At 56.0% G+C, this 15,466-nt stretch overlaps 1 protein-coding gene across 1 annotated transcript; it reads right to left on the bottom strand.

The window, feature by feature from the left end:
* Nucleotides 1-11,485: 11,485 nt before the first annotated feature.
* On the bottom strand, nucleotides 11,486-13,361 carry LOC306815177 (uncharacterized protein; the record flags this gene model as incomplete). Its single annotated transcript, XM_079331805.1, has 5 exons — nucleotides 11,486-11,691; nucleotides 12,002-12,058; nucleotides 12,318-12,687; nucleotides 12,744-12,845; nucleotides 13,281-13,361. The coding sequence occupies 5 exons, from the start codon at nucleotides 13,359-13,361 to the stop codon at nucleotides 11,486-11,488; spliced, it is 816 nt and encodes a 271-aa protein (XP_079187931.1).
* Nucleotides 13,362-15,466: the final 2,105 nt, after the last annotated feature.

Below are 15,466 nucleotides of genomic sequence, written 5' to 3'. Positions count from 1 at the left end.
CAGGTGCTCGTCTTGGTCTTGATTTCAAACATTTTAGGTCCATTTGACTGATTTTATAAAAACTGGAATTTTAGACTGGATTTTAGGTTCCTTTTGGATGATCTTAGGCCAATTTTGATGATTTTAGGTCCCCTTTCTGTGGATTTGAGTTCCCTATGGCTGATTTCAGGCCAAACCTGATGGATTTAGGCTGCATTTGAGGCCCTTTTTGGGTGATTTTAGACCTAACCAGGTTCTGTTAGGACTGTGTGGCCCTTTGGCCCCGCCCCTTTTCCCTCCCAGTTCCCGCCCCTTTTCCCTCCCAGTTCCCGCCCCTTTCCCTCCCAGTTCCCGCCCCTTTCCCCTCCCAGTTCCCGCCCCTTTCCCCTCCCAGTTCCTGCCCCTTTCCCCTCCCAGTTCCTGCCTTTTTCCCCTCACAGTTCCCACCTTTCTCTTGACCCCGCCCCTTTCCCCTCACAGTTCCTGCCCTGCTCTTGGCCGCGCCCCTTCCTCTCCCAGTTGGGGGTTCGGAATGGGGCAGGAGGAGGAGGGAGGGAGGAAGAGGCGCAGGGGCAGCAGAAGCAGGAGGAGACAAGGTGCGAATCGATCATGAGCCCGGAGCTGCCTGAACTCGCAGCCCCCCCGGGACCATCGCCCCCCATCCCGCAGGTGCCCGGGGAGGGGGAGCTCGCCCCAAGTATCCCGGGGGGGGGGGGGGGCCCTTGGTTTGGGGTTTTTGGGGGGATGTTTGGATCGTTCAGGGCTGCAGAGGCGCAGATGGCCCTCGGAGGACATCAAGGGGTCCCCGGGAGGTGTTTTTGGGGGTCCCGGTGGCGGCAGAGCCCCGGCGGGGGCGGGGGGATGCGGGTCTCCCCGCGGTGGGGGTTGTTCTTCCCGGGCCCTGCGGGCTCTGCCGGGCCCCGTGGGGAGCATGTGGGAGCGGCGGGATCGACAGGGGGACAGCGGTTTGGGGAACCCCGGGAGAGGCGCGGCTTCCCTGAGCGGGACCCCAGAGACAGGAGAGCCCCAGAAGGGCAAAGCGGGGAGCCCGAGAGGGGGAACCCCTGGCATTGCTGGGACCCCGGCGGGGGGTGCTGGGGCTGGAGGGGCGGCACGGCCGGGAAAGGGATTCGGGGCTCCTGGTGCTGCCAGTGGCTGCTCCCAGCATGAGCCCAGTCACTCCCAGGCATTCCATGTTATGATGGAATTTGCCCCAAGCACGGTTCCAGTTGCTCCCAGTTCCTCCCACTGTGGTCCAGTGTGTTCCCCATTCTCACAGCTGCCCCAAACAGCGTCCCAGTCACTGCCAGTTTGATCCCAGTATGAGTCCAGTGTGATGCCAGTCTCAGCCAGCAGGGCCCCAGTCACTCACACTTGCCTCAGTTGCCCCAGCATGGTCCCAGTTTCCCCCCAGCACATTCCCAGTCACTCTCAGTAATGTCCCAGTCACCACCTCAGACACTCCCAGTATATCCCAGTTGTCATGGACAATCTCGTAGTCGTTCCCAAGCACTCCCAGGTACCTCAGCGTGGTTCACTTGCCCCCAGTTTTATCCCAGTTGCCCTACAATACTCCCAGTGCTTCTCAGCATTTTTTTTGGGTGAGGAGGAGAATGCAGAACTCCAAAGCTGATCCAAATCACTCTCATTCATTCCCTATATGATGCAGCTTTCCCCAAGGATGTACCCAGTTGCTCTCCAGTTCCTCCCATTTTCATCCAGTGCATCTGCAGTTCTCTCAGTTGCCCCCAGTATAGTCCCAGTCTCTCCCAGTATCAGGCCAGTGGACCCCAGTGTGATCCCAGTTGCCCCCAATGCCAGCATGACCCCAGTAGCCTCCAGTATAATCCCTTTGACTCCCTGTCTCTCCCAGTATATCCCAGTCACCCCCAGCATGCTGCCAGTCACACTCACTTCTTCCCAGTTCTTTCCCCATGATTCCAGTTGTTCACAGCCACTCCCAATCCATCCCAGTCCATCCCAGTATGATGCCAGTCACCCTCAGTGTGATCCCAGTCTCACCCAGCATGGACCCAGCTGCTCTCACTGTGATCCCAGGATGATCCCAGTTGCTGCCAGAATAGTTCTAGCTGTTCCCAGTTCCTATCAGGATGATCCCTAGAATAGCCCCAGTCTCCCTCAGCATTGTCCCACTTTCTCCCAGTTGCCCCCAGCCTGGTTCCAGTCCCCCCAGTGTGGTTACAGACACTCTCATTATATCCCTGTTGCTCCAGTTAGGTTCCAGTTGTCTCAGAATGAAGCCAGTCTTTCCCAGTTACTCCCAGTTGTCTCCAGCCTGATCCCAGTTTCTGTCAGTGTCCCATACTCCCAGTTACTCCCAGTATGATCCCTGTCATTGCCTCAGTCCCCTCAGCATTGTTCCAGTACCTTCCCAGTTGATCCCAGTTTCTCCCAATGTGTCCACATTTTCCTCCCAATGTGGGCCCAGTTGCTCCCAGTAACTCCCAGACAGTTTCCATTCCCCCAATCCCAGTGGCTCTCAGGATGATCCCTGAGACTTGTAGTCACTCCCAGTATGGTTCCAGTCATTTCCAGTATGACCCCAGTCACTCCCAGATCCTCTCAGTATTCTTCCAGTCATGCCCAGAGTGAATCCCTGTCACTCCCAGTGTGGCCCAGTTGTTCCCAGTCACTCCCAGTATGGTTACAGTTGTGGCCAGGACTTTTGCTGTCACTCCCAGTCTGATTGCAGTATGATCCCAGACTAGGATATTCCCAGTACTATTCCAATCACTCCCAGTACAATCCCAGGTAGTTCCAGTAGGATCCCAGTATGACTCTGACATGGGCACAGCTGCTCCCATTATCATCCAGTGTGGTTCCAGTTGCTCCCATTTCCCCTCATTTTGGTTTCAGTCTCTCCCAGTGCATCCCTGTTGCCACCAGCATGTGGCCCAGTCCCTCCCAGTTGTCCCCAGCTGATTGCAGACTGATCCCAGTTGTTCACAGGCATTCCCAGTCACTCTCACTGCAGTTCCAGTTGCTGCCATTATAATCCAGTATGATCCCAGTATTTCTGTGCATGGTTCCATTTCCTCCCTGTTCCTCCCAGTGTGATCCCAGTTCCCCCATTTGCCTGTAGCACAGTCCCAGTCACTCCATAGATGATCCCAGTTTCTCCTAATATGGTCCCAGTCATGTCCAGTTCCTCCAGTACAGATTAGTAGTTCCAACTGACTCCCAGTGTCCCTCAGCGTGGTCCCAGTTCTCCCCAACATGGTCCTGATATTTCCCAGTGTGGTTCCAGTCACTCCAGTGTTATAGATAAAAACGAGATCAAGCAGAATTAAATATGATTAAAATAAGCGATATTTATTTTGCGCCTGAAACACGGTCCTCGACAGCCACAATCAAAAAGGACAATGCCGAGCCCGGGGTCAGCATCAGGTGAACACACAATGATTCAAACTCTCCGCTTTAGTTAGCCCTGTTTTTATACAGTTTTTCCTTGCCCGGAGTGCAGGTCGTTGTCTTCTCTTGTCGTTCAGCATATTCTTGTAGTTTTCTTTCACCACGTTGAGCTGGACGAAACTGTATCCTGGGAGATGATGAATTTTGATGAAGGCCAGTTCAGGTTTATAGGAAGGTGGAATTGAGATGTAATTTGCAGATTTTGGTTTGCTGGAAACGGGCATTCAGATGTATTTTTCTTGATGGCTCTGATTACCTTAATTGTGGGTGCTTATCGGGCTCTTATCTTTTGGGTGTTCCCTGGACAGAGCCATCTCCACCACGGCTACGTCTATTGTCTTGCTAACCCGAGCTCTTCAGCATTTCTTAGTAGTTACAGTGTTGCGTTTAAGCAATCCCTGTTCCTCCCTTTGCAGCTTTTGGGTTTTAAGTTTTTTATTACTTTACTCATACGGAAATTGCTTATTCTACATTAATTTTCAACTTTACACAAATTACATTATATTACATATTACACCAGTAAGGTCACAGGCACTCCCAATATATCTCAGTTGCCCTGAACATGCTCCCAGTCATTTCCAGTGTCACCAGGAAGGTTCCAGTTCCCCCAGTACAGCCCAGTCCCTCCCAGTGGTGCCACTCCTGGGATCCCCCACCCCTCTCTGTGTTCCCGGATCTCCTGAGAGGCGCCCCAAGGGCTGGAACTCGCCCCCCAGGGTTCCCAGCAAGCCCCAGTTTGGATCTGCAGCCCCCCGGTTTTCCCAGTTTCCCTCTCCCTTTCCCCGGCCGGGTTCCCCTGGCCCCAGCGGGTGGGAGCAGCCGAGAGCCCCGCGCTGCCCATCCCGACCTGTCCCGGCTCCATCCCCGCTCCTCCCGCGGGCTGCGAGGGATCGGGAACGGGGCACCGAGGGTGTCGCTGCTGCTGGGGAGGAGGAGGAGGGATGGGAGAGGAGGGATGAAGGAGGAAAGCGAGAAGGGATGGAAGTAGGGGAGGGACAGGGGAGTCAGGAAGGAGGAGGAGGGATGGAAAAAGAAAGACAAAGGAGGATCAGGAATAGGGAAAGGAGGAACGAAGTCAAGCGCTCCCGTAATTCACAGCTCCCCCATCCATGGGACCATCACCCCTGTAGGTGACAGGGCAGGGGGAGCTCAGCCCAGATATCCCAGCGGGTCCCTTGGTTGGGATTTCTTGAAGGGATGTTTGGAGAATGCAGAACTGCAAAGCTGAGCAGAAAATGCCCCTTGGGGGGACACTGGGGGTCCCAGTGGCGGCTGCCGGCAGAGGCAGCCTGGAGGAGCAGAGCCCTGTGTCCCCCAGGACCCCAAAGTGGGGAGCCCAGAGAGGGGGGAGCACTGCCATTGGCAGGACCCTCAACAGCCTGGAGAGGGGCAGGGGGACTCCTTGGACCCCCTGCACCACAAAGCAGAGAATAAGTGGAGAAGGGACCCCGGGAGTCCAAAATCCCCCTGGATCCCTAAATGGGGTGAGGGAAGAGGGGGGAGCTTTTCAGATTGCTGGGACTCCCAGCAGCCTGGGGAGGGTGGGCACCGGGTAGAAGGGGGACCCCCAATACAAGCGTGACCCCCAGCAGCTGGGACAGGGGGAATATAGACTTCAGCCCATTTACATACAGCAGTTCACCATCCAATTAATAGTCTCAAATTGTAAGGTGTCCTCCTCCTCTTCTCCTGGCTGGCCTGCCCTCCTCTTCTCACATTGTTTATACTTTTGGCCTGGAGTCTGAAGAAACTGTCCTTGAGTCCATAGCTGGTATTGGACTATTTCGCCTTTATCACCCTAAAGCACAACGGAAAGCACACCCAAGCAGAACAGAAAACTTGGATCTTAAGGCATCACTCCCATGCTGGTGCTGCAGGCGGGAAGTGCAAATCTGCAGGGCTGGAGAGCCCCTGAGCCCAGGGTGAGGGGTCCCCCCGTGCTGAGCTGTGCTGGGGCTGTTCCTGTGCTCAGGGACACTTGGGATGGGCCATGGCACTTGGCCACCAGTGGAGCTTCTGTGCACTCCTCAGGCAGGACCTGATGTCCTGGTTGGATGTTGGTAACAGCAAAGTGCGAAGGCAGGCTCTGTGCCAGCCCAGCTTCCTGTGGGAGAGATTTCACAGGAGCCAGGATTGTGGCCACAGACTGTTTGAAATATACATCCCTTATCTCCACCCCCGCCCCCCCAGGTGGAGAATTTGCAGGGTAAGGAATTCCAAACAGCAATTCCAAGGGTGATAATTGAATATCTGCCCTGGGTCTGGCTCTTATTCTTGCCAATGGCAAAAGCCATACCCATGGCATCTTGGTTTCTATCACCTCCTTCTGAATGAGTTTGTTTATTTCCACATTCATTCTTTCTATCTGACCTGAGCTCTGAGGGTGCCAGGGCTTGTGTTGGTCCCATTGTATTCCTAAAGCAGACATCACCCACTGAAGGATCTTTGCTGTAAAATTAGTTCCCCGTCTGAGTCTGTTTCTTCCACAATCCCTTATCTTGGAGTTACTTGTTTTAGAAATACCTTAATAAGTGATCAGTGATTGCTGAAGAAGTAAGAATTGCTTTTGCCACCCTGTTAGCTGCCATGCTGTCACCAGCAGATATTTGATCCTTCCTGCTCAGGGCATTTCAGTGCCAGGCTCTTCCAAGTACACACACAGCTGGTTGAGCTGACCATGTGGGCAGAAACCTGTGTTTGGTCTGATTCCCTTTGCTTAATCAGAGCCTGTCTTGCAACTCTTTTCCCTTCTCCTGCCCTTGCAGACCCATCCATTAACACATTTTGTCCCTCAGGCCAGGGAATGTCTCATCAATCTCTCCTGTCCTGGCTCTGGAGCTCTGTCACTTGAATGCAGTCATGGGTTTGTTCCCAGCCCCTGTGCAGGCTGTTCAAACAGGAGGCTGGTTAAACCCTTCCCCTGTCCTCAATTCTAAATCCTCCTGTGCCACTGAACAAGTTTCATTCTGTAATAACTGAGCACTGCTCATCCATGTTGAGTCTCTTTTGATTATGAAAGCTTTAACTTGGTTCCAGACTTGGGCAACAGCAGATCCTCCTGCCTTCATTTTTTGGGCCTCAGATCCCATTAAAGCTGTGGCTACATAATTCTGCGGGCAGTGAGGCCACTCTGAACAGTGAATTAAATGTTTTAGCACAAGGATTCCTTTCTCATGGCACTGTTTAACATCCACAAACACTTCAAATTTCTTTTCTGAGTCTGGAAAAGCCATGACTAGGGAATCGAACGTTTTGGTTTTATTTCATTTTCTGAAGTTTTGCTGTGTCCATAGCACAACGTTGAGTCTATGTGGGTTTAATAAGTCATGCAGTGTTCTGGCTAAAACAGAGAGTCCTCAATCCAGTTCAAGCTATTGCCTGTTAATCCTCAGAATTGTCCCAGCTCCATTTTAGTGCTGGATAATGTTACTTCTGAGATTTCCTGGTCCTCCTCTGGGTCAATACACCACAAAATCCAGACAAAATATGTCCCTAATGTTTAACATTTTTCCCTACCATTTGCACTTTTTTTCCAAATAGTCGAAGATACTTTTTAGCCTGAACATTCAGCCATTTCACAGAGTCTTATTCTACCGCTTCTTGTCCTCCTGATTGGAGCAAGTCATCCACATCCTGCATTAACCCAGTCCCTGGGGAGGGGTAAATTCTTGTGGCATTTTCTGCAAGGCTTGCCCAAAGAAGGCTGGTGCTTCCATGTGTCCCTGCTGAAGCACCATCCATGTCTTTACCATTTTTCCTTCTTTACCATTTTCTCTTGTTCCCACTCAACAGCAAAGTACAGTTTACTATCCTGTGTGAGTGGGCATCACCAGAAAGCAGTTTTACATCAAGTACTGAATGGTGCCAGTGTGAGGAGGGAACCTGGTTCAAGATGGTGTAAGGATCTGAGACTGTGGCGTGCCTGGGTTTAATAATCTCATTTATTGTTTTTAGGTCCTGCACCATTCTATCAATTCCATCTGATTTCTTGACTGGCACCATAGGAGCATTATAGGGAGAGATCCCTGGCTCCAAAACCTCTGCCTTTAGGAGACACTTAATAAAAGGCTGTGAGCCCTTCCTTCCCTCCCTTGGAATAGGATATTGCTTTTAGATACCACTTGTCCTGTTTGCATCAAAGTACTTTGGAGAGGCTCCATATCTCGTTTTCCACATTTTCCAGGAGCTGTTCAGTATATGCCTTGCCAGATATTTGACACAAAGGCACAACAGAACTAGCCCCTATATCACATTTTACAAAATTAATTTGCATTCCCAAATTATGCATTAAATGACTTCCCTGTAAATTACCATAACAACTAGGAGCAAATAAAAATTCCTGCAGTTCAAACCTGTCCTCTGCAGTGGCCCCCTTGGGCCCTGGGGTTCATCCCTCAGTGGCTGTAGAAACTCTGCCATGGCCTTTGCCTTCACCTTGACCTTTTCCCCATCCCTTCTTGCATTCACCTGCTGTGCCTTTCTGACCAACTGCTCCAGGGGCATCTTCTGCCCCTCCTCCAGCCCCCTCAGTGCCTGGGGGTGCTCATCCTCTGACAGCTGCTGAGCTTTCTGCAAAATCATTTGTTTCTGCAATTTACCCAAACATAATGCTTAAAATATAATTTCGATCCTTCCACGTTGAATTCGCATGTCCCAGCTGTTCCTTCCTCCCGGTCCTTGTGCTCCCCTGCCCTCCCCAGCCCGTGTCCCAGGGCCGGTCCCTGTCCTGCCGCAGTGTCCAAACGCGGCTCCCCCGGCGGGCAGGGCCGGCAGATCCGCGGGGCCGGGCAGCGGCCGGGGCATCCCGCAGCCTCCTGGGGTTCCTGCAGCCTCCTGGGGTTCCTGCAGCCTCCTGGGGTTCCCGCAGCCTCCTGGGGTTCCTGCAACCTCCTGGGGTTCCTGCAGCCTCCTAGGGGTCCCGCAGCCTCCTGGGGTTCCTGCAGCCTCCTGGGGTTCCTGCAACCTCCTGGGGTTCCTGCAGCCTCCTGGGGTTCCTGCAGCCTCCTGGGGTCCTGCAGCCTCCTGGGGTCCCGCCGCCTCCTGGGGGTCCTGCAGCCTCCTGGGGGCCGGGGGCCACTGCCGGCCCTGCCCGGGGGGTGCTGGGCTCAGGCAGCGCCCGGCGCTGAGCCCCGGCTGCCCCACAGCCCCGGCCCGGCCCCGCAGCTCCCGGTGCCGCCCCTCTGCGCCCGCTCCTGCTGCTGCCAGCACAGAGGCAACCTCCCTCAACATGCTCCCAAGGGACCCTTTAGAGGTGTTTTGGGATCATTATCCTTTGTGCTGGGAGCCGCAGCTCCAAGCATTCCCCACCTGGACCCCACCTGCACACCCCCCCCCCCCCCGGGCCCCAGCGCCCCCCGCGAGGGGAATTTGGGTTGGTGGGAGGGGGCAGCGCCAAGGCCGGGCCCCCCTGCACTGTCGGGGCGGGAGCGGCTGCAGTGGGGACCGAGTGCGGGCGGGAGCGGCCGAGAGCCCAGCGCTGCCCCAGCCCGAGCTGCCCCAGCTCCATCCCTGCCCTGCGCTGGGATGCTGTGGGTCTGGGGGGAAGAGGGAGCTGGCACTGGGTGCTGGGCCTGGGGGCAGCAGGAGAAGGGAGGAGAAGCAGGGCTGAAGAACAAAATGATCAAACGATGCATGTGGGAGGAGGTGGGATTGTGCAGGAGAAGAAGGAATAGTAAGAGAAAGAGGATTGAGGAAAAGTGGGAACACAGGCTGAGGAGGAGCAGAAACAGAAAGCAGCAGAAAGTTCCACCTCTCCCTGTATGTGCAGCCATTCCCTAGCCCCAGAAGCCTTGTCCCCCCACATGCAGCAGGTAACAGGAGAGAGGGATCCATGATTTTCACATGGGTGAATCTCGGTGTTTTTGTGCTTTATTGGTCTTAGTGTAAATGCTTTGGGTTTTTATGAAGCCAGATTTCTCTTTTTTTAAACTATGGAGAAAACTCTTGTTTCCCTATAACATATCAAAATGTTATGAATTGAATATGACTGTTCTAACTGTAAATATAAACAAAAGCATTAATATTAAAGTAAACAAATGTAAAAATTGCTGTTATCAGCTAAGTTTAAATAATAAAATAATCCCTTTCGGTTTCCCCCAAAAAAAGAAAAAGAAAAAATCTTATGCTCTCAAAAAAAAAGTAAACTTTTGTTTAAAAATATAACCTTAAAGTGTGCCTAATAAATTAATGCAGTCCACCAAAAAAAGTTATGAGATTAACTGTTAGTCTAAAAAAAGGATTTTTACATAGTAATCAGATTTCCATTCTCCTGGGAACAACAAAACCACAGGAAAACTATTTCTTGTGAAGAAATCTTCATAGACTGAAAAAAAAAGTCTCTTTCTAGTAAATTAGTAAAAAACTATTTTAAAGATGGTAAACAAACTGAATTGGTTTTTGGATGTTTTCAGTATTAATAAAAAAGCATGTGGAGGAAAACAAGTATTCTCAAGCTTTATCTAATTTATTTAAATTATTTTTTCTTATACTTTTTAGTGATAGAATTTCTCTTTTTACCATTTAAAGTTAAACCTTGTTTTTGCCTTCTTGCTAATCCTGTCTCACAACAGAAAAAGTTTAGATTAATAAACTAAATCCAACCTCAGCTATTCCATTATTTAGATTTCCTATTCCCCAAGGGTGTCTTCCACAGGCAAATGCTTATTAACTGGGGTAAAGACCAAGATTTTGGCGACAGTGAGGTAGAAACATCTCCAAAAAAGGTTCTTCCCTCCCAGCCGAGCATGCGGATCCTCCGCTTGCACAGACACATGTTGCAGTGTGCTTCTGGTTAATGGTGTGTTCTGTTATTGCCCAAGTTAATGGTTTAGTCCAAAATTATACCCTCCCACCCTCCTTGTCCATCTGTCCTGAATTACCCATCAATGCTGTTTTGTGCCAACCCCCTGCTTGCAATTCCCCTTTGGAAATCCCCTAAAACTGGGCGTCTCATCAGTCCATGGTGACCCAGTTTTCCCCCCTACCTCCCTCATTGGACAATGCCTTTGTGAGCCCCTACCCTTTATCCCTCCTCAGCATTTCTTCAATTTGTACCTTCCCCTTGAACCTCCCCCATATTTATGTTGTTGCAGCTTCACCATTTTTGTCTTTTGCCCCACAGATTCCCCAGAGTAAGGAATCCTTTTTATCCTATGCAAAAGACCTTCCCCTCCTCCTTGTCCCCCTCAAATGCAATCTGAGAGCCAAAAGGCCATGGAGCAATGGCTGGAGCCACGTCTAAGGCCTCCTGTTCCCCGAGTGTGACCCACTCTAGGCATGGGGCCCTAGTGGCAAAGTGAGTGCAGCACTGGCTGTTGTGACAGTGCCCTGCCTCTGGTCTCACTTGGGTTTCTGACTGGGTCTGAGGCAGGGGCTGCCATTCCTCACTTGTGGGGAGACCAGAGCCCCCAGACCCTCACCCAGCGTGCAGGCACTGCCTGGCAGCGCTCCGTCCACTGGCACGGTCGCGCTCTGAGTCTCGGCCACTGCGCCACTGCTGCTGCTGCTGCTGCTTCATTTGCTTTTAGCACACCCAGAGCTCACTGTTAGGCCACGATGGCCTCCAGTTCTGCCCTCTTCCCATCCCTGTGTGGGGATGGAGCACTGCTGTGCTTTCAGGAAGCTCTTTGTGAACACTTCCAGCATTGCAAGCTCCTTTGTCCTATATGGATGCTTGCCAGGGAATCCCTCAAGGCTGGGCTCAGAGCATACTCAAGCTGGCTCTTCTAAAACCCAGGCTCCTTGTCCCCTTCATCGTGCTCAGCACGGCTTTTAACCCCACAGTGTTGTGCAAGGGACCTGCACGACAGGGATCTTGCAGCCTGAGCTGCCCTTGTTCCTCTCTGTCCGTGCACAGAGAACGGCAGCAGGGCCCTGTGTGTCCCAGGGCTCATGTTTGGTGCCGCTCAGGCTCCACAGAGATGTGGGTAAAGTGAAAAAAAAAACTTTATGAAGGGAAGGCGAAGCGAAGGGGTGAGCTGGGACGCAAAACGGGATGGGCAGGGTCTGAGGAATGGAGGGAGGGAGCTGTCAACAAGGAGGGAGATGGCAGGAGCTCCTGGAGCTTGGCACAGGCTCAGCTGTGAGCAGCGAGAGCTGTGCCTGGAGCTGCAGCTGGTCCCGTCTGCTCTGCAGCTGGTCCCATCTTCAATGGGCAGGTCGCCGAAGGACAGTGGTTCTTCTGATCCAGCAGACGAAGTTCGGCAGATCTTCTGTTGAACTGCAGCTGGATAACCTGCCTCATAAAGCAGGGGCTCTTGTCCTCCTTCAGGGCTTGAAGGGCTGCGAGAGAGAGAAGCAGAACCACAGTCAGAGGCCGGACTGTGGGAATCCAAGGAAACCTTCCTGCCAGGGCCATCCCACCCAGCTCCTGCCATGGCCACGAAGGAGCAGGAGACCAGGGCACGGGCCAGAAGGTGCTGGCCATGGATCCCCCGTGTCCCTGAGAGCTCTCCGTGCTCGGCCCGCACCGCCCCTCGTCCGCACAGGCCGCAGAGCCCTCCGCAGCCGGGCAGCGATTGTAGCTCCGTGCCCGGCATTTGCAGCTGCCCCCGGCGGCCCCGCTGCCACGAGGGCGGCTGCCCTCACTCACCCTCGCTGAGGACCTGCAGCTCCTCCTTGTGTCCCCTCAGGAGCGTTCCGGCGAGCCCTGGCAACACAGAGCCCGTGTCGGCCCCAGCGGCACAGCTGCCCCCCAGGGGCGCTGCCAGCCCTGCGGCCACACGGCCTCGTCCCCCGGGCAGGGCTCAGCCCGGGCCCCTGGCGCATCGTGCCGCCCCAGGGCACGGCTGCGGGAGGGCGGCGGCAGCGCCGAGGGCAGGCGGGGCTGCACCGCGCCGGGCCCGGCTCCCGCTGCCGGGGCAGCAGCCGGGCCGGAGGCGGGGAGGGACGGCGGGCTGGCGGCTCACCGATGAGCCTGAGGGCCGCCTGTCGCAGGCGCGGCTGCGGGCTCTGCAGGCACGGCAGGGCCCAGCGCAGGTGCTCGGCCGCTCGGCTCTCGTCCTGTAGCAGCTGCGGAGAGCGCCAGGAGGGAAAGCTCGGCGCGGGCTCTGCCCCTCGGCCGGGCGCTCCCTGCGCCCAGCCCCGGCCTCCCCGGCCCGCACAGCCCCGAGGCCCGGCCGGGCCGGGACTCCGTGGGCACCCGGCTCGGGGCCGGAGGAGCCCGGCCGAGAGCCCACGCGGCCCAGCGAAGGGAGCAGCCCCTGTGTAGGGCGCAGGCTGCGGCTGCCCTGGCTGCGGCGCTGGGCAGGGCCACAGCTGCCGGCCCCGCACGCTGAGCTCCGGGGGCAGGGGACTTCTCCAGCCTGCGGCTGGGGCTTCCAGGCTGGCCTTACCAGGCACTTGGCGACCTTCATGCGCCACGGCTGGCTCAGCAGCTCCTCCAGATCCCTCCTCCCCAGGAAGCGTGCTGCACGAAGCAGGGTTTTTCCAGAGGCCTGGAGAGCAGTAGAGAGCCGGAGGTGGCACCAGAGCCCAGGGCATGGGACCCACGTCCCTGTGCCAAGGCCAGGGCGAGGCTGGAGCCCACGAGGCGCCAGGGGAAGAGGCAGCCAAGCCCCTGCCGGGGATGCAGCAGCACGACACAAAACCTCACCTTCGCCACGCACCGGTTCTCGTTATGCCAGTGCAAGAAGAGGGGAAGCAGGCTCTGGCTCACGGTTCTGGTGAGAGCCTTTTTCCCCTCTTCCACTACCAGCTCCATCACCTTGCAGAAGACCTGGATGGAGAGCAGCTGCACGTGGCTGTTGTCCTGGAGGAAAGGAGAAGAGCTCAGCACCAACTAGTCCAGTCCCAGTGGGGCAAAGGCCCAAAACTGCCCAGGGCACAAAGTTTCCGGGCAGTGTCCAGTGCCCGTGGGCACAGAACCTTACATTCTCAAAGTGTGGGAGGAGTGGCTCAGCCAGCTTCTGGGCAGTGGCGCTGGGTATCTTAAGGTCTTTTTCCTGGAGCATATAGGCTAGCACAGAGAGGGTCATCCACACCATCTCTCCATCCGGATCACCCAGCTGCTCCACCAGGTGGTGGTAGACGCCGCGTATTCCTCCGCTCTGTGTGCAACACAAGGCTGTGCTGTGAAGCCCTGGAGGGCTGCAGCACCAACAGGGCCCTGGCCCTGCAACCCCACGCAGCTGCCTCAGGGCCCAGAGGCCAGAGGCCTGTGCCAAGGCACTGGGGCAGCTGAAGCAGGAGGCAGAGAGCTGGGAGCAGCTGCCTCAGCTGCCGAATCCCAGGCAAGCCCAAGGGGCTGCGTTGCCCAGCCCCACGATGCCAGCGCGGCTTCAGCCACTGCCCCCTTCTCACCAGCGAGGGCTCCTTGCTGAGCACCACGAGGCCTCTGAGCTCCAGGCGCAGCCTGTCCCTGCTCTCGCTCGGCAGGTGCCTGGACATGACCGACAGGGCACTGTGCCCGTGTTTGCTCAAGTCCAGGCACTGCAGGACCTGAAAGGCACAGGGCAGTGACAGGGACCCGGCCGCTGGGAGTGCAGAACTGCCCAGGGCCGGGCCCAGGCGGCAGCACCGGGCGCGCACCGTGCCAGGCGGCTGCGGCTCCCAGAGCCAGAGAGCTGGGAGGCAGCTCAGCCAGGCAGCGCTGGCCCTCAGGCTCACCTCCACAAAGAACGCCAGGGCCGGCAGATCCCAGCGCGGCTGCCCCCCGATGAGCAGGCTGAGCAGGTGCCTGGCGATGCCGCAACACAAGGGGCTCGAGCCACGGCGCATCTCCCTGGCAGGGGGAGAAAGGCACCAAAGCCCTGAGCCGGGCGGGCAAACCTCTCCCAGGACTGACTCACAGAGGTGTGGGACCTTTGCCCAGCACCCTGCCAGGGGACGTGGGCCCTTTGGGAGGCGGCTGCTCCTGGGAGCCCTCCTCTCCCAGCCTTTTCCAGGCTGCTCGGTCCTCCCTCGGTGCCAAGGCTCTCTGGCCACGACCACGGGGAGCGTGTGGGGCACTCCGGGCACAGGGCACCAATGCTGGCAGCGGGGAGAAGGGGGACTCACCTGGCCAGCAGCCCCACTGCATAGTGCTGGGTCTCAGCACAGAGCAGGGTGTCCCAGACCCGCCTGCGCTCCAGAGCCACCAGCTTCTTGTCACAGCCCAGTAGGCAGAGCAGAGCCTTCATGGTCTGCACTGCAAACCTGTGGCCAGAGCAAAGGCCAGGTCACGCTGGGAGCAGTGACCCTGGCCACAAGGGCATGGGAAGGACAGGGTGACTGGGACCTGTTGGGCTTGCTGGGAAGGCGGTGTTCCTCTCGGCACGCTGTCCAGAAGTTCTCCACCTCCTGTGGCATCTGCTCTGTGGTGCTGAAGATTTGGAAGAGCAGAGCCACGAAGACTCGGGCAGAATATGCGATCCATTGTGTGGTGCCACTCGGGCATGTGGACAGTCACCCAGAGCACCAGAGTTGCCTGCAAAAGACAGAGCAGCCCGAGGCAGTGCTCAGTGCCGAGGTGTCCGTGTGGCAGGGCCCCAGGGGAGACACAGGGGGAGCACCCGGCCTGCTGCCCCTGAGCCTGTCCCTAGCCCAGCCTTCAGCCCAGTGCCCGAGGCTGGGAGCTGCAGGGCACTGGGCAGAGCATGGAGAGCTGCTGGAGAGGGGACCTGGAGGGCAAGCAAAGGCCAGTGTCAGAAACTCACTGCCAGTGCAAAGATGGCCTCGTTGTCCTCTTTGATGAAGAACATGCTGTATACTGGCCTGTCTTCCATCACAAAGAGCAGCTCTGGAAGCACCTTCTGCACTGCTGGTCCCGATGAGCCGATGGTTTTCCACATCAAGGCTGCAGCTCTGTGGGACCAGAGCTGTGCATCAGTACCAAGCCCCATGCAGCTGAGTGGGGCCGGGTGACAGAGCTCCTGTGCCCTGAGGGGCAGGGAGGGAGCATGGCAGAAGGATCAGCAAACAGGGTGGCTCAAGGGGCTCAGAGCTCTCTGAGTGTCTGGCAGACCCCACTGGACAGGCTGTGCAGGGCAATGGCCCTACAGGCCAGTGAAGCCTGAGCTCACAGGGCACCTGTGCCGCATACCTGTCACACAATGGGGCACAGCGCAGGAGGCTCATC

Source organism: Erithacus rubecula (assembly GCF_903797595.1).
Source record: "Erithacus rubecula genome assembly, contig: scaffold_1057_arrow_ctg1, whole genome shotgun sequence".
Lineage (NCBI taxonomy): Eukaryota > Metazoa > Chordata > Aves > Passeriformes > Muscicapidae > Erithacus > Erithacus rubecula.
The sequence above is the reverse complement of the archived record's forward strand: the minus strand, read 5'-3'. Positions and strand labels throughout refer to the sequence as shown.